At 37.6% G+C, this 23,143-nt stretch overlaps 3 protein-coding genes across 3 annotated transcripts in view; 2 read left to right on the top strand and 1 right to left on the bottom strand.

The window, feature by feature from the left end:
* Window positions 1–380: 380 nt before the first annotated feature.
* fap (fibroblast activation protein, alpha) lies at window positions 381–9,579 on the top strand. The gene is made up of 26 exons (XM_082508753.1): window positions 381–687; window positions 883–967; window positions 1,202–1,291; window positions 1,403–1,497; window positions 1,629–1,703; window positions 1,853–1,905; window positions 2,037–2,109; window positions 2,265–2,388; window positions 2,462–2,616; window positions 2,761–2,858; window positions 2,964–3,093; window positions 3,179–3,217; window positions 3,304–3,402; window positions 3,503–3,573; window positions 3,671–3,724; window positions 3,813–3,937; window positions 4,103–4,147; window positions 5,318–5,416; window positions 5,721–5,790; window positions 5,873–6,067; window positions 6,243–6,297; window positions 6,389–6,488; window positions 8,449–8,507; window positions 8,590–8,662; window positions 8,840–8,913; window positions 9,110–9,579. Exons 1-26 carry the CDS (start codon window positions 685–687, stop codon window positions 9,209–9,211), a joined length of 2,241 nt encoding a protein of 746 aa, XP_082364879.1. The 5' UTR covers window positions 381–684; the 3' UTR covers window positions 9,212–9,579.
* A 461-nt stretch (window positions 9,580–10,040) lies between these two features.
* On the top strand, window positions 10,041–11,773 carry gcgb (glucagon b). The gene is made up of 4 exons (XM_082508932.1): window positions 10,041–10,156; window positions 10,262–10,367; window positions 10,949–11,104; window positions 11,366–11,773. The coding sequence occupies exons 1-4, from the start codon at window positions 10,078–10,080 to the stop codon at window positions 11,475–11,477; spliced, it is 453 nt and encodes a 150-aa protein (XP_082365058.1). The 5' UTR covers window positions 10,041–10,077; the 3' UTR covers window positions 11,478–11,773.
* A 2,695-nt stretch (window positions 11,774–14,468) lies between these two features.
* The window catches only part of slc4a10b (solute carrier family 4 member 10b), a 32,078-nt gene continuing 23,403 nt past the window's right edge, over window positions 14,469–23,143 (bottom strand). Inside the window, exons 14-26 of the mRNA XM_082508463.1 lie at window positions 22,922–23,055; window positions 22,496–22,741; window positions 22,257–22,362; window positions 21,754–21,915; window positions 21,345–21,458; window positions 19,789–19,950; window positions 19,429–19,680; window positions 19,152–19,220; window positions 18,139–18,312; window positions 17,399–17,518; window positions 17,230–17,297; window positions 17,040–17,140; window positions 14,469–15,199 (exon numbers count right to left, since the gene is read on the bottom strand). Of these exons, the coding sequence (XP_082364589.1) occupies window positions 17,065–17,140; window positions 17,230–17,297; window positions 17,399–17,518; window positions 18,139–18,312; window positions 19,152–19,220; window positions 19,429–19,680; window positions 19,789–19,950; window positions 21,345–21,458; window positions 21,754–21,915; window positions 22,257–22,362; window positions 22,496–22,741; window positions 22,922–23,055 (1,683 nt within the window). The 3' untranslated portion in view covers window positions 14,469–15,199; window positions 17,040–17,064. The remainder of the gene's footprint in view (window positions 15,200–17,039; window positions 17,141–17,229; window positions 17,298–17,398; window positions 17,519–18,138; window positions 18,313–19,151; window positions 19,221–19,428; window positions 19,681–19,788; window positions 19,951–21,344; window positions 21,459–21,753; window positions 21,916–22,256; window positions 22,363–22,495; window positions 22,742–22,921; window positions 23,056–23,143) is intronic.

The following is a 23,143-nucleotide window of genomic DNA, read 5'->3' as shown; positions in this document are numbered from 1 at the left end:
TCCACAGGTTAGTGAGTCACTACGATTGAGACAGCACTGCTATTCCTAAAAGCCTCTTTTAAGCTTGTTTGCGCAAACATATATATTACCTGCTTGATCGTATTGTCTGGATACACAAGCAGGAAGCTTGTTTGATCCAAAAGTATTACAAAACTGACTGCCCTTCTCATTTTTATCTCATTTTTCCTCTTTATGCTCATATTTAAATAATAAATCAACAACATTTAAAAAAAAAATACAGTTACTTCATTGTGTATGCTAAGTGAAAAGCCACGTAAATATTTTTTTACACTTCATGGTTAAGTATATTGATGTAGACACACAAAAAAAACCTGCTTTTCCAGCTGTCCTGTTTTGTTGCGTGAATACTTTACGCCCATAGTGAAAAAGCCACTTCCTAATACCAGCAACTTGTGCGCTCTTTCAAAGTTGGGCAGCAGACTTCGAGGAGGCATTTCTGTCGACTGGTCTCAGAAATGCAGCGAGGAGAGAAGGAAACCTTCGACTAAAGCGGGACGGAGCTCCGTTTTCTCATGCGGCTGCATTAGTTTAAAGTTACCTTTGCAAGCGTACGGTTATGTTAACTAAGCTGCATGTTCCAAGAAGTGACTGTAAACTTCACGCCAGCTGCCTTTGAGGAATATTTTAAAAAACCAAGAGCTTCACGGCGACTTCATCTGGACCATGGTCAGTAATCGATTTACCATCAGTACTGGGGGGGAAACAAAGAAAATCTGTGTAAAAGCATGGCTACTTACTGTGACAGTGTGAAGCTCACCGTGGGACTAATAAGTTACTAAAGGAGAGCCTGCAGCGTCAGCATCTTGTTGTGTGCTTTCAGAGGATTTTTATAGGCTGCCACTTTTGTGTCACCTTTCGCAGGGCTGCAGTAACAAGGTGATGTGGGGGGTGATAGGGGCGGCTGTCGTCATCACGTTAATAACCATTCCAGCAGTTATTTACAACAGTAAGTTAGAGCCTTGGCCCGTGAGTCGCTTTTCTTTTCTTTCTTTTCAAAAAGCAGCTACAGATGTTACTTCAAAGCAGACTTCTTTCTGTGTTTGCGCATTTCCTATTTGTTTGCTTTATTCAAGCAACGAAGTTGTAAATGCGCAAAAAAAATGGTCGTCACATATTTTGGAGTGTTGGTATCGTTACATGCAAGTTAAATAAATAATGCAGCACATGTGTATCATTTCAGAATCTGGTGGTAACAAAAGGCCTTTTTCTCTTGATGACTACTTTAATGACACCTTTAGATGGAGAGCCTACAATTTGTATTGGATATCAGGTATCACTGTCAGTCACTTAACCTCTGCTATACCTTCTGATTTTGGTAGCATTAATCTCCACCTTTGATACAAACTTCTTGGAAGCTTATCTATTATCCTTGTTCCTGCAGATAAGGAGTATTTGCATAAAGCAAGAGACGGGAATGTCTTTCTCCACAATGCTGAAACAAAGGAGGAGTCGCTGTATTTGAGCAATTCAACCTTTGTAATATATTTGTACTTAGACCAAATATTTTCCTAATATATACTGTCACGCATGTTAAATAGCCTACTATGTATATTAGTATACGAATTCTGCAACACATCCATAAGTTCATGCAGTCATTTTTATTTCAGGCCCAAGTTGAAGCCACAGATTATTTGCTGTCAGGTGATTATAAATACATCGCCTTTGAAAGCAACTACACAAAGGTGAGGTGTTAAATTTCACCTAGTTACGTTTCTATCTTTATTTGTATTTTTTTTTTTAAAGCATTATTTTTTTTCTATTTATTATTATTTCTATAATTCTGCTAATGAAAAACCTGCAAATGAAAGTGTTTGTCGTTAAAATCCTACAGAAATGGAGACACTCATTCAATGCCTTATATTCGATCTATGACAGGGAGAGTTCGTAAGTAGCTGTTTTTTGTGAGTTTTATCAATGAATTTTGGTTCCCACCCCAAATGTATCATCTGTAAAAATGTTTATTCATCAGTTGGTACATTACTATTATGCCTGTATGTGTTCATATTTCATCGTAGAACTTTTGTCACGCCTGCAAATCTTCCACGTGTTGTGCAGTACTTTACCTGGGCACCAACCGGAAACAAATATGTAAGCGCTCACCATGTACTTTTTGTCTCCAGTGAATAATAAGTTGCAATTCGGTTTATCTGAATAAATATTTATTTATAATACTTGTGGCTTATTTTTGTTGCAATAAATTTGTAGCTGTATGTTTATGGTTGAAATCCACTTTTTTTTTTCAGGCCTACATTTCAGACTTCAACATTTTTTTCAAATCCAATGTCAGTGCTGATGAAGCTGTGCAACTGACACACAACGGGAAAAAGAATGAGATCCTTAACGGTGTCCCTGACTGGGTGTATGAGGGTTAGTGACATTATTATTTCTTTTTCAAAAGTGTGCATCTGTATGGGTTAATATTTTTCTCCAATAATTTCAGAGGAGGTGTTTGCATCGAATGGGGCAGTATGGTGGTCCTCAACCGGAAAGTTCTTGGCATATGCAGAGTTTAATAATACAGAAGTTCACAAAGTGGAGTTCTCTTGGTATGGATCTGAGCAATATCCTCAGACAGTGGCCATTCCATACCCAAAGGTGGGATTCTATAACTTTCAAACATGGAATTATGAGCAAAATATAACCATCAATATCAATTTATCATTTTAAATTGTCAAAAATTGTCAGATCTCTTGTTATATATAATTATTTATCACAAATATTATATTTGTATTTGTATAGGCTGGATCACCCCTTACTAAGGTGAAACTTTTTGTTGTCGATACCACAAACCCATCCCACCGCACACAGGTGTTTGCGCCCGCTTCTGTTTCTTCTGGGTCTGTATATTATTTAGCACATGTGTAATCATTTACCGGAAAATGCGATGCCTTCATGGTCTGTCTTATGTGAAAACCTTTTCTCCTTCTGTCGCGTTTACTCAGTGATCACATCTTGTGCTCGGTGACCTGGGTTACAGATGTACGCGTTGCAGTGCAGTGGCTCACAAGAAGACAGAATTATGTGGTTGTACAGATCTATGATTTTGATGGAAGTCGCTGGACAGAAAAACAGGTAGCTGTGACTTCTCTGCTGAGGAAATCGTCTTGATGGCCATGCTCTGCTAATTAACTGCAACTGATGTCTTTACTATCTATAGAAATTCGAGCAAACAAGCAAGACTGGATGGGTGGGCCATGTAAGTTTCCAAAAGATTACTGATATAGTTCTTTAAAACCTTACTTTGATGTATCACTATAACGTATTACTTTGTTTTTTCCTTAGTACGTGCCCTTGCCTCTTTTCTTTGCTGAAGATAAGCTTAGTTTCTACAAAGTGATGAGTGACACTAATGGCTACAAACACATTCATTATGTGAAAGATGTAAGTGTTACCAGTTTTCTTTATGCAGAATGTGTTGCACAGTCATATCAATCATGTGTTTAGATTTTAGTGAGTTACTAAAGGAAGCTCTTTAATTAAGGGCAAAGCAACCCCTGTTACCTCTGGGAAGTGGGAAGTTATCTACATAAGCAAATTAACCAAAGATGCCATGTGAGTGATGAATCCATACGTTTATGGGGAAACTGTATAAATCTTAAAAATGTAAGTAAGAATATAAAGACCTGGTGTGTGAAATTCCTTTCTACAGATATTTTGTGAGTAATGAGCATGGAGGAATACCTGTACAGAGAAACCTCTACAAGTAAGGAATTATTCTCCTCCTCTTTTTTTACCAGTTAAAATCTATATGTAGATAATTATATAGGTGACGTGCTGTTTTTTTTCATCAGGGTTATGATTGGAAGCAGCCCCTCTGCCCCCCAGTGTCTCACCTGCAACCTGCGTAAGGACAGGTGCCAGTACAACTCAGGTTACTTCAGCTTTGACGCCTCTTACTACCGAATGGACTGCTACGGTCAGTTACCCATTCACATTTTCTCTTACTGTAAGCAATAACTCACCGATTTGGGGTAGTGAACATCTGTGAACACTAATCCTTGCTGAAGGCATGCAGACGATTTGATGTGTAATCCACTTCTATTTGTGTGTATCCTGTTTTGTTTTGTTTTTCTTGAACCAGGACCTGGATTCCCCCTGTACACACTCATGGACAGCAAGGGCTCAGGTGCAGATTCATATAACCCAAACACATTGTTAAATGACTCATTGCACTCACATGGTATACTATTAAAGGATAAGGCTACTGTTTTTGAAGGTGGTCAAATAAGAAGAACCCAGTAAATATTCCAGCAGAATTTTCTTGCTGTAGTTATTCCTTCTGTCCATACAAGCCATTCATATTTTGTGCTTCCAATGGAGTTGATATGGGATCAGATCTCAAGGTAAAAGCGAGGCTTTAATAGTCCAGAAAGTTTTTAAGTATTTAAGATCTCTGTGTTTTTATCTGCATTTGAAAATGTTCTATAAAACGTAGTTAATTTGGTACTGAAAAAGCTGATAGCTGAAAGCCGAAAAGCTCATTTTTAAAGTCCTTTGATTTGATACGTTGTACCACTGAAAGCATATATGTAACTTCACATTAACTTTAGGCTGCAATAAATCTGTAAACCAGCACTAGGTGCTGTTTTGGTTTCATACAGCCAGTAGATCGAATATAGTGGCCCAAGTTCAAGTACTTTTGGCTGCTCTTTTACTTCCCAAGGATTCATGGCAGTAGATGGATCCACATATTTGATTAGACACAGATTTTACACCAGATTCCCTTCCTGACATAATCCTCCCATTTATCGAGGCTTGGGACCAGAACTGGGGGTAAATGGTAAATGGTAAATGGCCTGTATTTGTATAGCGCTTTTACTAGTCCCGCCTAGAGACCCCAAAGCGCTTTACACACCCAGTCATCCACCCATTCACACACACACACTGGTGGAGGCAAGCTACAGTTGTAGCCACAGCTGCCCTGGGGCAGACTGACAGAGTACACTAGCTTTCGAAACTCTGAGGGTGGGTTTGTGTCTCATCTCAGTTTTGGGAAGCTGTTGCATGTACAGAGAATGTGGTAATCATTGCACCATAAATGCTCTGATGAAGAATGAGTTTTGAATATTTTGTAACGCATTTGCTACATTAAGTTAGACGCAGAGTGGTCTAAACGCGTCACCTCAAGTGCAAAATAAGGAAGGTAATTCACGAAGCTCCCAGAAAAAAGAATAAACAGCAAATCAAAATGTTTCAGAGAAGTTAAGGTTCCTCAATGATGAACACTTTGAAGTATGCACCTTTATGTTTGTTTTATGGACACAACATTGCAGCTACTTTATTTATTTGTTTTCAGAGCTTGCCATTCTTCAAGACAATAAGGACCTGAAAAAGAGTTTGTCTGAATTCCAAATGCCAACAATGAAACATGGCACCTTAAAGATTGGAGGATTTGGTGAGAAATGCATGTTGAAAAATCCATCTCAGAAACTGTTGAAGACATATGGAAATCCTCTGCTTTGTGTTTGAATGTATGTCTAATGTGCTCTTTTTCACATGAGCACACACGATGGTTCTTAGTAACAGCAACATTTTCAGCATAAACAATGGTGAATTACAACTAAGGTTGTATTGCCTGTTTAATGATTGTAAGTCAGTAAGTATATCAGCCATTATATGTGCTGACCAGATGTTTTGTAATGACGTCCTAGTATGTGAAACATCGTTTTCCATCTTCTTTCCTGTGTTTTTGCCAACAGATCTTTGGTATCAAATGATGTTACCACCCAATTTCAAGAATTCTAAAAAATATCCTCTTCTTATTGATGTGTGAGTGAGCAATATTCCAAATTGCATGTGACACCACTAACGTTTACAGAAGTAAATTTACAGTCTTGCTCTCCTTGTGTAGTTATGGTGGTCCGTGCAGTCAGAGTGTGAACTATCGCTTCAAGCTGAACTGGGGCACGTACCTCTCCAGTTCACATGAGATCATCATTGCCAGCTTTGATGGAAGGGGAAGTGGTTACCAAGGGGATGAAATAATGCACTCAATCTATAGACGCCTAGGGACATTTGAAGTGGAAGATCAAATAGCTGCTGTGAGGTAGGTCTGTCTAAACGTTCAATCACCTCTGTGATGAGTGTTGTTCTTTAGCTGTTGTTTGAAGAAATGTAATCTTTTACATACATACAAAAGTCTTCATTTAGATAAATGCCTGGTGTAGTCTGGTTTAACAAATGTGTTTTGCCCCAGATAATAACTGATCTCCCTGTTACAGGAAATTCATTGACATGGGATTTATTGATGAAGGCAGAATAGCAATATGGGGCTGGGTAAGCTGTATTTTATCCTGCTTTTTCCTCTTTCTTTATCTTTATAATCACTTTACATGTTCTTACTAATGCAATCTGTTCTGATCTTCAGTCATATGGTGGTTATGTTTCCTCAATGGCCTTGGGTGCTGGAACTGGACTCTTTAAGTGTGGAATTGCAGTAGCCCCAGTAGCCAAGTGGGACTATTATGGTGGGTGAACATGCATACATAGCCTATCATATACATACTCACCCACCACTTCATTAGGTACACCTTGCCAGAGTAGCTTGGATTCCCTTTTGCTTTCAAAACTGCCTCACTTTTTTGTGGCAAAGATTCAACAAGGTGCTGAAAACATTCCTCAGAGATTTTGGTCCGTATTGATAGGACAGCTTCACACAGCTGCTGCAAAATTGTTGGCATCCATAATGCAATTTGTTGGCATCTCCTGTGCCACCACATCTCAAAGGTGCTCTATTGGATTGAGATCTGGTGACTGTGGAGTGCATCTGAGTGAACTCAGTTAAGTTTTTAAAGAACTATTGCTAACAACTGCTGAAATAATGCTTTATCCTGCTGGATGCAGCCATCAGAAGATGGGCACACTGTGAACATGGTCACCAAAGTGGAATTTAAATGATGCCCAGTTGGTACTAAGAGGCCCAAAGTATGCCAAGAAAATATTTCCACCACATTACACTACCACCACATTACACTACTGCCTGAGCTGTTGATACAATGAAGGATCCAACTATGCTGCGTCAAATTCTGACCCTACCATCTGAATGTCAAACTACTAATCATGACTCACACCGGACCAAGCAGTATTTTCTTCTGTTGCCCACTTTTGTTGAGCCTTTGTGAATTATAGCCTCAGTTTCTTGTTCTCAGCTGACAAAACTTGTAACCAGTGTGGTCTTCTGCCACTGTAGCCCGTCTTCTTCAAGATTTGATTTGTTGTAAATTCAATGCTCTTCTGTATATGTTTGTTGTAACAAGTGGCTATTTTAAAGCAGATTCTCATCAGATCTCTTTCATCAACAAGGCATTTTTTACCCTAAAAACTGCTGCTCACTGGATATTTTCTTTTTTAGACAGTGCTCTATAAACCCTAGAGGTGGCTTTATGGGAAAATCCCAGCAGATCAACAGTTTCTGAAACACTCAGACAAGACTGTATGGTATCAACAACCATGCCATGTTCGAAGTCACTTTCATTTACCATCAATATCAGCATGTCATCTTAACAATGTCTGTATGCCTAAATGCATATGGTTGGGTTGAACGCAAGTGATGCGTCTGTGTTGATGAGCAGTTGAACACATTTAACTATCAAAGTAGCTGCTCAGTGTAATTTTACAGGCTGCTTATTTTCTTGTATGGCCTTCACTTTACATAAGCTGTATTGTAACAGTGTTAGTGACATGTTTAATCCATTACTTTTCTCCACAACTTCAGTGTGATTAATATTTTCGTGCTGAATATAAGAACCTGCCTTATGTGTACAGGGAAGGCAGGAAAGGGCATATTGATGCTGTATCCAAAATTGCTGGCTTTTTCACTGCAAAGCTACTCAAAAGTCTTGAATATTCTAAATCTTGTTTTCATTACGACTTTAGTGAAGTCATGATGAAAATGTTTGTAGAATAGTGCTTTCTCAACATCCTCCATCATGCACCAGATGATGCAGTATGCAAAGCAATCATTCTGATTATTCAGCTGACCCACCTAAAGACTGAAATATCATCTTAAGAAATATTTGGCGTGAAAATATATAAAGTCAGTAAAAGCCCAGAAAAAAAGTAACAGCATTTGAATTGATTTCAGTGTACATTCAGCAGAATAAGAGAGATGTGTTGTTTTTCCTGCCAAAACCTAACTGTGGTTAACCTACATTACTCACAGTGCCTCCTTATTGCTGTTATTGAACCCTGAGCTTCTGGCCTCAAGTAGAGATAAAAACTAGGATGGTGATTACACCTCTTTGTAACTCTACACTAGTAATTTTGACACGTTCAGCCTTGAAAGTTGATGGAGTTCATCTTTAAGATTTCCTATAGCTTGTAATCATTCAATCTAAACTTTTCCTTCCCTATGTTAAATACGCATGATTTATTTTTGTGTTTCCATTGTATCCACTTTTGCGGTGTTAACTGAGTTTTCTTCCACAGATGCAGTTTACACTGAACGCTACATGGGCAAGCCAACTGAGAATTCCGACTCGTACAAAGTAAATATCATTCAGATTAGCTGTGTGGTGAAGTAAAGGCACATTTCTGCCTTGAGACTGTTGTAATTCTTTTATTTTCTAGAACTCCACAGTGACCTCCAGAGCAAAGAACTTCAAAAATGTTCAATATCTCTTGGTCCATGGCACAGCGGATGGTACGTTCTGTTATTTCTTTCAGTCATTTCTATTTCTGATAAGACCTGAACATGTGGTAGCCCGTTTTCTCAGAGGCGTTCCAGGTAACACAGTAAGCCATGCACAAATAGACTCTGTTTGCCTTGATAGAAACTTGAGCTTTCAGTCACGTAGTAAAAGCTCTGTCTTTCCCGTAGACAATGTCCATTTCCAGCAGGCTGCACAAATCTCCAAAGCTCTGGTGGATGCGCAAGTGGACTTCGAGGTGATGGTAAATATTAGCTTAGGGAAGTGAGGCTAATATTAGGAATGATGTTGTTGATGTAATGAAGATTTCAAATGGAAAAAAAACGTGGTCTATTATAAGCAAAATTAAATCTAAAATAAGTGTGATTTAAGATGTGCACGATGTTATCTGGAATTGACTTATAGTCTATGCACTAATCATATTCTGGTATTGCTTTCAGTGGTACACCGACAAGGACCATAGTCTCAGTGGATCATCCTATCATCATATATACAGGCACATGAGTCACTTCCTGCAGAAATGCCTCCTTAGTCCCAAATAGATGTGAAGGATGTAACAGCATTTGTAGGCAACAGTTGTTACCACAGTTTCTTTGTCTAATGCATTTTTAATGTGCTTTTTTTAATTGTAATATTCTGAAAGCCAGGTTGAACTAATGCAACAAATGTTAGATTGCTCATTTAAATGAGCATCCGTATGTTGTGTGGAATTTTTGCAAAATATGTGATATGCAAAGATACAAGTCCTATCATGCATTTATAGTTTAAAAAATTTTATGTATGTGTGTGCGTGCGTGTGTATGTGTGATTATCATAGCATACATTAACTGCAATGCATTGCACTGATTTGTTGCAAAGTGGAGTCATTTGTGTTATAAGAATATTCAAATAAACTTTTTTCAACATTTAATTGATTCATTGCTTTTCTTTACAAATGGTTCTTTTAATAGGCCAAAAGATTATTACTGATCTCCTTACTGTTCAAACATGCAAATTAATTTTAAAATAAAAACACCCAGTACTAACAATATATAACATTAATGTGTGCTTTGAATTAGGTTTTATTATACAAATTATATAAATTGTGAAAAATATAAAAGAATAATAGGAAACATTATATATCCAAAATGGCCAGCTGTTGGATTCAATCAAACACATACATGGGCATGGATTTATTTGTCAGGGTAGAGGTCATGTTTGTTTTGGACTAAATAAAGCAACAGATTTCACCACCCAGCTGTTATTTTTTAAAAACCCAAAGTCAAATATATTCAGGGGAACAAGGCGGAAGCAGACTAATGGATTGAAAGTAACAGGTGATATGCTAAGGTTTCTGTGACGGTGAAGTCACCTGGGAGAGTGCTCCTCAGCTCCCCTATATAAACGCTGAGCAGATCAAGAGGGGACCATGAAACAGCTTAAGAAGCCAGAGAGAAGAAGAGAAAACTGCCATCCCTCTCTCAAACGCTCAGCAGAAAGAACCACAGGTGAGATGTTTTTGCAGCAATCTAAATGTAGAATATCTTGTTAAATTTTATTGAATGGATTTTTAACGTCACTTTTTCCATAAATTTCTTTTTGTATTTTTTCAGAGGCTCAAACAATGAATAGTGCTCATTCTTTAGCCGGACTCCTGCTCTTCATCATCATTCAAAGCAGCTGGCAGGTTCCTGACCAGGACACAGACCGACACTCTATGTAAGACCAACTTTCAGTCATTTTACACTGCCTCAGACATTAGTAGTAGTAGTAGTAGTATTACTATTAGTCTCATGTGCTGCATTAATGGAGCAGCTGTTGGCAAAATGAAAAAAATGATCCACAGTGTTGATAGCCCGTGTAATTTATAAAGTGTAATTTAAATCAAAATTTGATTAGCACACTTATTAATTAATAATAAATAATTATAAATTAATGTTTTTTGCTTGAATTTAATGCTAAACAATGTTATATTGTTATTATATACCTATATCTACTGATCTACTGATCTATCGATCTATTGATCTATCGTTCTATCAATCGATTGATTGATTGATTGATTGATTGATTGATTGATTGATTGATTGATTGATTGATTGATTGATTGATTGATTGATTGATTGATATAACTCCAGATTTCTGAGAAGTATGAAGTATATATGAATAGTCATGGACAGATGAGAAGAATGATGCAGAATAAAGAATAAAGAGTTAACTTGTAAGAAGCAGGGGACTCCAGGCTATTGCAATGGTGAGCGTACATTAGCTCTGTTCACTTTCATAATGCATCACTTTTTTAGGCTATTGACTGAAAACTCCATCCTCAACGAACCCATTGAGATCCAAAACATGAAGAGACATTCAGAGGGAACATTTTCCAACGACTACAGCAAATACCTGGAGACAAGAAGAGCACAAGACTTTGTCCAGTGGCTGAAGAACTCAAAGAGGAATGGGTGAGTGTCACAGTTTTTTGGGGGTTTTTGTTTTTTTAAAGACACAAATTTGTAAGTTTGTGCCTTTAAATTTGTAAAAGACAGTCTAAAGTCTAAATATAACTGCATTCATTCTGTTGATTGCTTCTCTTGTTTCCGTTTGTGATTTTAACCTAAATCAAAATGATTCCAAGTCATGTTCAATGTACCCATGTGGATTTGGTTTTTTTTGGTCTGTTGCACCACAGTTACATATGCAGCTATTGTGACTTCTTCACACAGGAGACGCCATGCAGACGGCACTTACACCAGCGATGTGAGTTCCTACCTGCAAGACCAGGCAGCCAAGGAGTTTGTGTCCTGGCTGAAGACTGGCCGAGGGAGAAGAGATTGAAGAGATCCAGCTTTTGCCATTTCCCAAATTAATGCAACTATTCTCACTGACTCTGTGCCATTATATGTTTTGCAGTCTGTACTAGACTTTTTTCTTGGTAAGATATTAAATGCCCTCACAAGAAGCCCGGTTGGCCTTAAATTGCTAAAGGAAATTTTTAAATGTGTCAGATATGTGTCAGATGTCTGATCAAGCATTCATGACATGATTTATTCAGTTTTTTTTCCTTCATTTTTAAAATCACATTATTGGTTTAAACTTCAAGTTTATTAATTACATCTGTCAATAGTCTAATGCTTTTTTCTTATTATTCAGAAAAAAAATACATTTAGTTTTCAATAAAGAAATATGTACAATCCATGGCTTCCCTTTCTAAATACTTGAATCCAATGAGGTGGTTTAACAAGTCTTAGCATGAGGTCTAGAAGTCAGAGAATATATAAATATCATGCTTTAGACAAAAGATACACTCATTATTGGCCATCAAGAACAGAACAAAAGTTGTGTGGTCATTTGAATCAATATTCGCTGACTAGTGAATAAGTCATATATAAGCACGACATAACATTTTGGTCCAGTGATATAGTCACTGGCTTAAAAAAAATGTGATTTGATTGTTTGCACCACTGTCACCTTCCCTTAATCCTTGTGTTTATGGAGGTAGAAGAAAAATCAATGAACACGTTACTCCAGAGGGAGAAATAAGCTGTGGTATTTTTTACCAGGTAAAATGATGATATGTCACCTGTCAGCTGTTCACTGGAGGAGGATTTTCAAGCAATGCGCAGACTGCACACCAAGGATGGTTATGCTAAATGAAAGAAAATCATGTCAATCACATAAGTACCTCGTTGGGAGAAATGACTGGGTCGACACTCTTGAGTTCCTCCTGGCACTGAGACAAAACAGTAATTTGCATGAGCCAGCAGCTTGACACGCTTTGGGATAGGCCACCTCTCTAAGCTGTCATCTGTAGCACATCAAACCATCTGTTGATTACAGTAATCCTCAGCCCATTCAAGTTTACTTGTGAGCCAAAATTTGTCAAGGTTAAAAACGGGCAAATGTTTTCAGCATCACTGACACTGGATATCTCTGCCCTATCCTTGATAACCTACACTGGTTTTTACGTTTTTATCTCTATGTAAAGCTCATTGTTAAGAGCGTTGTGTTAGCATACAATAAAATGCATTGTTTAACACTAATGATCAAATGTGTTATATAAGTAAAATTGCCAATGGCATTTCGAATGAAAGCATTATGTGCAGCAAACTAATATTATCTATCGCTCCTCTGACATCTTGTTAAATCAAGATATAGTATATATGTAAGTTTTGAGTGTGTGTATGTATGGATATACGAGTATGTTTGTGCCTGTATACATGTATAGTACACATCAATATATGTGTAAATGTGTTTATATTTTTATATATGTATGTAAACAGACATTTTATTTTATTCCATAATATTGCCTCACGTGTTAATAATATGCTTTATTAGTACACTATATCCTATAACCGAGGAAAAAGAGTTTTGACATTGAACTTTTTTGGTGATTTCCTTCCTCTGAAGAAGGCCACCCAAACACATGAGACATCAATGGAAAGCCCAGGATGCCCATCCATTCGCTTCCGCTTATCCTTTTCAGGGTCGCGGGGGGCGCTGGAGCCTATCCCAGCTGTCATAGGGCGAGAGGCAGGGTACACCCTGGACAGGTCGCCAGTCTGTCGCAGGGCCAACACATAGGGACAGACAACCATTCACACTCACATTCACTCGCACATTCACACCTAGTGGCAATTTGGATTATCCAATTAACCTATCCCCACAAGCTGCATGTCTTTGGACGGTGGGAGGAAGCCGGAGTACCCGGAGAGAACCACGCAAACACGGGGAGAACATGCAAAGTCCACACAGAAAGACCCCGGCCTGATGGTGGAATTGAACTCAGGACCTTCTTGCTGTGCGGCAACAGTGCTAACCACCGTGCCACCGTGCTGCCGCCCAGGATGCCCTGTATTTAATACATCAGGACTTACTAGGGTAGCTCAAATAAGTCAGAAGGCACAGACCAAATAAATCCATTACAAAGGACATAAATGAATAGACTGGTCCTCAGGAGGATATATAGGATATATATAACAATATTAGTCATCACAAGAATATATTAGCATATGCCCACAAATACAACAAGTACAACCCACTATATGCATGCATATATAAATCTGGGACATCTTTGCCCCTGGTATCTCCCAAGGAAGTTGGTCCTAGGTGAACAGCCAGACTAGGTGCAATTTACAAAACCTTTATGGAAAAGTCAACAAGAGACCAAGTTACCTCACCTAGATTGGGGAGAGGCTCAGCAAGCATCTTGTGGTTGAGTCTTAGCTCATGAGGCCTGACTAGGTTCAGCCAAAATGAGCTACATGCAATGTAAGACTTCCAGGGATTAGAAGAAAGAGTGAGCATATTTTTTCCATATTGGCTTCTCTTGATTGGCTCATTGTTAAATCCAGAATCAAATTTAAATTTAAAATCCTTATCATGACATACAAGGTCTTTAATGATCAAGTCCCATTTTATCTTAAAGACCTCATGGTACTAAATCACCCCAATAGAGCAGTTGGATGTCAGACTGCTGGTTTATTTGTGGTTGCTAGGGTATTTAAATTCTAGTGTATCTACCATAGTTGTAGGTAAATATAATTACATTCTAATTACAGATAAAATTTTATTCAAAAATTAAATTAAATAATTATTTAAATCTAGAAAAATGAAAACTCTAGTCACCGACCTTATTATAAAATGCTATGAATGTTCTCAAAATTTCAAATTCTAAAATTCACTCAAAGCTTTTGCAGTTATTCAGTGTTTAGTGCATCAAGTTTTGCTAAATCAAAAATGATAAACAGAGAAACAGAATTGTTGACTTCCTTAAAAATTTTCATTTGAGCGTAAGTTTGACTTTGACAAGATAAACAAGAATGCTTATAGAAATTTATTTAGTGTAGCACACTGACAAGTTATACATAAAACTATTATTTGATTTTAAAAATCGAGTAACCCTCAATTCTTCATTGAAATGCAACAGTAGATGGCTAGATGCCTTTAAAATTCATGATTCATAACTTTATACAACCATTAAACACAGGATACTTTGAGTATAGTTTACATTTACAATAAAAACAATATGCACACACACACACACGTCTTTGTTAGACTACCATGTATTTTGTAGCAAACACAAAACAAATATAAAATAAATACCATAAAATAAATGACAATATAAATATAGCTAAATATTTTCTCATACAAATTATTACCATTTTGGTACAAAGAGCTATTGCTTTTGGTTCCACAGAATTAAAATCATTACGTAAAATTCAAAATGGTCCCATTCCAAAAACAGCAGAAATGTATGCTTCTGTGGTTTACATTCAATAAATCCAAACAGTATATAGGGTTAGATGTTAACAACAAGAGAAAATTAGATAGCAGGTTCTATTAGTTCATAATAACCGGGATACATCAGATAAAGCAGTTTTTTACTTACAGAGATCTGCAAAACTAAACTTGAAGGATTGATGATATGAAACACACAATGTAGATTTGTTTGAAAACACAGACGGAACAATGACAAAGACTCGTAATGCTGTCCACACTGACTTCCATCTTCTCCAGCTTTTATTTGTAGTTGTGGAGAAAAGCTGAGAGCGGTGTAACTATCAGAATCCAAAGAGAAAAGATATAAAAATGTGTAAAAGTAGTAAATATGTAAACATAACCATCTTTAAATCGACGGCTTACCTAAAGTGATTTTGTATATTCCTTTTCTCTGACTCATGGTGTTATTTATCCATCTGAATGTTAGTGATGTCATTCACCTATTTCCTTTCTGACTTTTGAATATGATAAAATAAAAGGTACTAGTCTCATGGAGCTACAAGAACAAAATAAATAAATAAAAACACTGTACCTAACCAACATCAGCTGTCTTTGGCGATGACAGTTTTGCCCACAGTGTGCTCATATTACAATCATGTAAGGCTCAAAAAATTTCTAACTTGATGGTCTTTTTGCAAAAAAGCCCCGAGGTGCCCCAGATCCATATACATTTTTTTGTTTGTTTTTCTGTCACAAAATAATCAGCTGTCATTCACAACATCTGGCGCCCTCTATCATCCACAACAGGCCATGATATTGTGTTAACCTTGGACAAAATTAATGAAAAATACAAGTATGCAAAGTAAAGGAACTTCAAAGGATTGTGGCTATTTAGCTCTTAGAGGTATTTATGGCTCAGGACGTGGAGTGGGCCGACTTTTAATCAGAGGTTCATGGTGAGATCCCTGGATCCTCCAGTCTGCATGGAAGAGTTACTAAAACCTGAGTTGTCCCTAATCCATTCATCAGTTTGGCTGTGTGTGAGAATAAATGTGTGTGTGATTGGGTGAATGGGGCTTGCAATAAAAAGCACTAAGAGTGCTCAATTAGAGTAGACAAATGTTATTTAAGAACCAGCCCATTTACCCTTAAGAAAAACACTTAACATGAAACTTCATCAGAAATGCTTCAATTTGCTAGAATGAAATAAAAAAGTGATGAAAAAAGGCCATGTGGTAAAAAGAGAGATGGATAAAGTGATGCACCCATCATGCCTAGTGTACACGACAAAAGCCTGTGGGTCATTGTTATGATCTGGTCTAGGTGAGGTCAGCTAATTATCTGGGCATATTCTAAGATGACACTGCCAGGATTCATCAACCAGAGTGAAAGGGTGTTTCAGGGAGCTTAAGACATCATTTTCACACATGGACCGGCCACCACAGAGTCCAGACCTTAACACCATTGAGAATCATTTGGGATTTGCCAGAGGAGACTTTACGCAGCGGTCTGACTTCCATCATCAATATGAGATCTTGGCGAGAAATTAATGCAACTCTGGACAGAAATAAATGTTGTAAAATTGCATGAGCTTATCGAAACAATGCCAGAGTGAAAGGCAGTCCAATAAAATATTAGAGTGAGAATTTTTTTTTGTTAGATTTTTTTAAGCCTGAGAACATATTTTGCAAAATTACTGTATTAAATCTTAAAATCCTGAAACATACATTATTCTATTTTTGAATTTGGAATAAAAATTCACAATAAAAAGTATTGCCATCACTGTCACTATAAAGGGTAGGTGGGATCATAGCATTAAGTCTAAACTTCATCCTGTTCCTTTTGAGCATCTAAACTGTGCCATGTATAGAAATATTCTTCTACGTGTAATTGCATGAAAACTGTCGTGAGTGCCAACATCTATGTGGCATATACAATGTAACGTATCATGGCATCATGCTAAAATAATAATTGTAGCATATATATATATACATATATATATATATATATATATATATATATATGTATATATATACATGTGTGTGTGTGTGCATCCACACACATACACAAATATATATATATATATATATATATATATATATATATATATATAACTAGTTCCTGCACTGGATTTACAAGTATGAAAATGTTGCAAATATGCAATGCAAATATTCTTACCATATTGTTTTCTTTTTGAAGTATCTCAACCACTGGCATTCCAAGTATTTCCAAAAGAACCTTTGGACATTTCATCTGTGATGTTGATGATGGGTATTCCTCTAAAAAATACAACACACAAATTGACTTATATAGTCCATATGAATATCAACATTTACAAAAGCATTTAAATGCTGCCCCTAAAACTTACTTATACCCTTCTAATGGCACTTGCTCTACTCCGTCATCTTCTGCCAATATACTCTGCTCCTCGTCCTCCTGAAGGTTTAATAAATGAAAGCAACTCATTTTAAAGCCATGTAAATAGCAACAAAATATTAGTACATTGCCATTTGTTTAGGAAGGAAGGGAAAAAACACCTCTTCAGCATCCTCTAGTTTCTTCTTCTTGCTTTCTGGCATGAGGTCATCCAACCAGCTTAGCTCTCTCTTGGTGAAGATACAGTCCATCAGTTTCCTGATAAACACCAAAGCCAACACCTACAGAAGTGCCACAGAAGAACAAACAGATGACTCAAGGAACCATTTTAATAACGAAGGACACTGTGCTGAGGAGCTAGATCTATTTATTTTAATATGAAGCAAAGTATGTAAGAAACTTAACATATACAGCATTTTTTATGTATGATCTGATATCCTTGTATTGGTGTTCCTACGTCATCATAACAGTGTTGGTCCAGAATCAACAATGAAACTGACCAGTCCCTGTCTGGGCTTTTAATAGCATTAGCCAAGAGGTTAGCCAATGCTATTGAAAGCTATTACAAGCAAACCGACATGAGTGACTTAAATTTGCTGTATATTTGTCATATTGGATAAATTAATAAAGAAAACACTTGGAACACTTGTTCCAGGAGAGAGGTTTATATAAACAAATGCATTTTTTTCTTCCTCAATTTTTCAACACTGTAACTGAAAACCAGTTTCATGATGATGGTGCAGGAACAACACCAACACAGGGATATCAGATACATCATCACAGATCATTTTCGACCATGTGCATCAATGCTTTCACACGCTCTTTTTCCCTTCTGGTTTTCCTAAAGGTTGTAGCCCCAACCAATATATTTGAGTGTGAGGAAAATGCGCTGTTTACTGACCATCATAGGAAACACAATAGCAGCCCTGGATGTCTTGATGGTCCACAGAAGAACCAAACAGCTGAGCTGGATGATGGTGAAGAGGTGCACCTTCCTCAGGGGTACATGTCGTAGGTAGATGAAATCGGGCTGGTGCTTGGCTGGCATACCGAACAATCTGAGACGGTCATAAAACTGCAAAGGAAAGGTAATTATTCTTATTTACTATACTTATTTACTTCTTGATTAAAAATAGTCCAAATGTGAGCATTATTACTATAAAATCACAACACATGGAAGGTTAAGATTAATCACTCTCTGTCTACAATGCAATCTCATGATTTCGGTTTTAAAGTTAGACATTTTAGGTATGATTGAGTCTCACCCCAGAGGCCATAGACAGCTGTTTTAATCCTGATTAAACATACAATTTCCCCCTTTCCCACAAAGGAGCTTTAAGGTTATATAAATCTTCTTGAGAGCTTCTGAGAGCATCAGCTGTTTATAAAGCCTATACTTAGAAAATCAGAGTAAGGTTTAGATGTGCAGTATAAGTTTATAATGAACAACCTATAGATATAACACTGCTTTATTTTTTTTTAGGTCAAACAGCTAAGCTTTTATAAACCAAAAATAAATTGCCTTTTAAGCGTCAAAAGCCAAGCAGACTAGACTCCTGACAAGCTTGTGCAGAAAGTCTAACACTAAGGCAAGTGAAAAGTTTCTCTGTGAATGTGTAGCAACAATAAGTCAGACCACTGAAAAGAAGTTTAAAAAGGCAACTGTTAAAAATAGTGAAAATAAGCACTATTTTAGTGAGCTCCCATCATTTTAAGATGGGAACACGCTAGAGACCAATTAGCTCTTCTTATCTGGGCAGCCAGACAATATGGAGGCGATCCCCTATGATGGCTAAGCAAGAATGTAAAGCCTACACAGATTATCCTATAGGAAAAATAACACATGTTATTTTCTCACATGCATAATTTCAGCAAATAAATTACATATTACTGTGAAATTCCAACAACTTTTACCTGAATGCCTCTGAGAGAAGATGCTCCCATATACAGGAATACTCCATACAACACAGGCATGGGTATGAACTGAAAATCAACAATAGAGAAATATATTTCATACAGTTCCTGAGGGATACTTGGAAAAATTAAGTGTAAACACAAAAACCTGTGTATGTTTCAAATGCTTTAAGGCGTTGAAAATAGCGATATAAAACAGTAAGCATCTTTGTAACTCAAGTCACATTTAATAATACTGTGATCATAACTGCAGAATGAGTTCAAACGAGCGTCTCACCTTGAGCACTGATGTCATGAAGACCGAGCACCCCATAAGAGCAAAGATCATGAGCCCGGTAAAGCGCTGCTCTCTGATACCAAGGAACTTGGGCTGCTCCCCGGGAGCTGAGCACTCGGATTCAAGTTTCAGGCTGTTGACGTGGGTGATGGAGAGGACGGTGGCTGCTACAAACCATGGCAACCCCATCAAAGAGCAAACACCTAGCATAACCCCAACCATGAACAGATCTAGATGATATCCACAGCCTTTCTAGAGAGGGGAGATACCGGTTAATAAAGTTAAAGTTGAGCTGTTTTGATGCAGTTCAGCAAGATATTATGCAACTCATTTGCAGTCTGTAGGAAAGCAGGAAAGTACCTTGAGTTTGTGTTCCTTTCTGTTGATTATGACAGCCGTGATCTGCTGGTCCATGAAGATAAGGATGGTACAAAGCATAGCTGGCACCACCGTTATGACTGCTGTCCACCAGGGGTTAGGCCCCAATGGGGTGATGAACCAACCTCTATCATCTCTTGTTGGCTAATGAGAAAATATTGCGTTTGGTTAGGTGATTACATTAAAATAGCATGTCAAGAGTAATTTTAAAGGAATTCTCATAGCAAGTGATGGGGAGTCATAATCTCCATTCTCTGTCCTCGTGTATTTAAATTGTGTATTCACTGTGTATTGGGATGTGCATTCCCCCATCCCTTAAAGTCACCATAGATGGGTATCTTCTTCTGGCCAGTAAGGGCAGCAACATATGCAAACCCAGTTCTGAAAAAGTTGGGATGTAGTGTAAAATGTAAATAAAAAGAGAACAGAATAATTTTCAAATCTCATAAACCCACATTTCATTCACAATAGAAGATTAAAAACATATCTAGTGTTTAAACTAAGCAAATATTAGGTCATTCTGAACTTGAGACATGACCATGTTTATCAGTGTGTAGGATCCCCTCTTCTTTTAACATCAGTAAACATCTGGGAACTGAGGAGACCAGCTGCTGAACTTTATGGTAAATGACTGTTCCCCCATTCTAGTCTGATGTAGAGCTAGGTCAGACTAGATCAGTCCTGGGTCTTCTTTGTCATGTTTTTGCTTCATTATTTGTTTGTTTCATTTGTTTACATGCTCCGAATGTTTTCATATGGTGAAGGGTCTGGATTGCAAACAGGCCAGTTCAGCACCCAGACTCATCTACTGTGAAGCAATGCTGTTGTAATACCCGCAGTATGCACTTTAGCACTGTTTTGCTGAGATATGTCCTCCCTGAAAAAGATGTCCTCTAGATAGGAACATATGTTGCTACAAAACCTGTATACACTTTTCACCACTGATGGTGCTTTTCCACAGGTGGAAGCTGCCAGTTCCATAGGTGCCAATGCTCCCCTGTACCAGTATCAGAAATGCAGGCTTTTGGAAATGAGCACTGATAATAAGCTGGATGGTCCCTCTCCTCTTTAGTCTGCAGGATGCAAGGTCCATGTTTTCCTAAGACAATAATGATTTTCAGCCTTGACATGATTTTTCAAGATTCCTGGAGTCTTTTCATGGTGTTATGTAGATGTTGACATTTTAAGTTGGGAAACATGTTGGAGAATGGTGAACTCTGCCTGACTACATTGCTTTTTTTTTTTCTTTGTTTTTCAAGTCGTTTTGCTTTAGTACCGCTTGAACCCTTTTGTCACCCCCGCTGCAACTTTTTTTGAGATGTGCTTCCTACTTTACACATCGATGTGTTTCTTTTCTCTATTTTTAATTAAATAAGGGGCTTACGAGATTTGCAAATAGTTTTATTCTGTGTCCAAACGTTTTCAGAACAGGGGTTGTGTGTGTGGGTATGTGTGTGCTGTTTTGAGATAGACTTGTGTATATTTAATCTTTCATTTTGAAGGTTGAACTGAACAATTTATTGTATGCTCTGGCTCACCTTAAACACACTGGGAACTTTCAGTTTTGGAGATGGGACCCCTAAGGCATAGTCAACCAAGACCATGGTTAGGATAGTGATGAAAACAGCAAAGTCACTGATAACGGACCTGACCTAAATAAAACAAACCAAAAAAATAGAGGGGTGTTTGTTAAAAAAAAAAAAAAAAAAACTTAAAACAATCCATAAATGTATGGGTTTCATTAATACTAATTAATAGAAACCAATCAATTGAGTCACTACTGCCTTTTAATCATGCTATACTTAAGTATGACCACTAGAGTGTGCCACTGCATTGTGCAACAAAAGTAAAGACATGCTAAGTTAGTGACAACTAGTACCTTTCTCTTGATGATTCAGTCATAATCTTGACACACTATCACAATTGATAACAGACTGTGGACAGTACCTTGGTGGGAAAGTAGTTCCTGAACTTGAACTCCTTGAGGAAAGCTGACATGAAGACCGTGGAAAAGAAGAGAATGACACACCAGAAGAGAACGTCAGGAACGTAGGGTCCTTGAGGTCCACAGGCACTGCCCACAAACTCCCCACGATTTTCAATACAGCCCTGCAGAGAACAAGGCACAACTATTCGTTACAGGGTTTATGAACTCCCATGTCTACAAAAAACTTTCAAAATGTGCTTTTACAGTGATTTGCAGTGCAGTTTGAGTAATCCAATATAATCCAACACACATGCCCTTAATCTGCTCTATCTCTCCCATCTGGAAAAGGATGTCACTTTAAGGTGGAAAAACTAAATAAATGCTTTTCAAACTTGTCCCCATGTAAATCAGTATTTAAATATGTCTTATATGCATATAAAACTACCATAACTAACAGATTTGTTCATGCTTTGCTTTTTGGTTTTGTTTTGTTTTTTAATACTTTTTAGTGGTTCAGTAATACCTTGACCTCCAGTGCTTCCCAATAGATTTCTGAAGCAGTGATGTTGTTCATCTCCCAGTACTTCAGGGTGCCATTGGTGGGGTCAGAAGGCTCAACGCATGAACATCTGTGGTAGCACATGAGCATCTGGGTAAGTTAATAATCCGTCATCATGGATTTACTGTATGGCTAAGAAATGGTCAAAATTATTCCTGCATTACTCTAAACAGCCCATGCTATGAGAATTAATGTCCACTTACGAGTACAAGGTGAGTTTGTCCAGGTTGTTGTTCTTATTAAAGGGATAGTGTTTCCCCAGGTGGACGAGTTTCTCCAAGGCCTCGTAGATGAAAATGATGCAGATGAGTGAGGCAAAGGCTTCCTCTGTAAAACGTGTGATGTAGCAAACGAGGGAACTGGCATCTGTGGCCACCAGCAGAATACAGAGGAAAGCTGTCCACAGGCCGATACAGGTCCTCAGTGACAGATAGGACAAGCCATACTCCCTATGTTGAGATTAACAAGAACAGTTGTCTTTGAAATATTGCGAATTAGAGGAAAATCAATATTAAAATAAAACTGCATGCTTTTTGTCCATGAGATCAATTCATGGCCAATACATTCATTTTCAAGTCAGACAATGTAACAAAACAAAATTCGACATTTGTCAAGGAAAAAAAACATACTTGCAGAATTTGAACAATATCTTTTCAAAAACAAGCACAGGCCCCGTGCTCCCCAGAATGGTAAGGGGCTGCCCGGCAAACAGGGAATAGGCAATTCCAGTCAGTGAGGCTCCAAACAGTGACTCAATTGCACTCTGGGGGATGGGAAAGGACAAAGAAATTACTAATGGATATATATGCTGAAAAGGGATTCATGATGTTGAACTACAAGTATTGTCTAGT

The sequence above is a fragment of the Aulonocara stuartgranti genome (assembly GCF_965226115.1).
Source record: "Aulonocara stuartgranti genome assembly, chromosome: 16".
Lineage (NCBI taxonomy): Eukaryota > Metazoa > Chordata > Actinopteri > Cichliformes > Cichlidae > Aulonocara > Aulonocara stuartgranti.
Note: the sequence above shows the minus strand (reverse complement) of the source record. Positions and strands in the feature narration are given on the sequence as shown.

Coding starts and splice junctions, on each gene's coding strand:
- fap (XM_082508753.1), top strand. Junction 1,292..1,402: donor CAATTTGTATTGGATATCAG/GTATCACTGTCA, acceptor TTGTTCCTGCAG/ATAAGGAGTATTTGCATAAA. Junction 5,417..5,720: donor CTTAAAGATTGGAGGATTTG/GTGAGAAATGCA, acceptor TTTTGCCAACAG/ATCTTTGGTATCAAATGATG.
- gcgb (XM_082508932.1), top strand. CDS start 10,078: ATGAAACAGCTTAAGAAGCCAGAGAGAAGAAGAGAAAACTGCCATCCC. Junction 10,368..10,948: donor GACACAGACCGACACTCTAT/GTAAGACCAACT, acceptor TCACTTTTTTAG/GCTATTGACTGAAAACTCCA. Junction 11,105..11,365: donor AAGAACTCAAAGAGGAATGG/GTGAGTGTCACA, acceptor TTCTTCACACAG/GAGACGCCATGCAGACGGCA.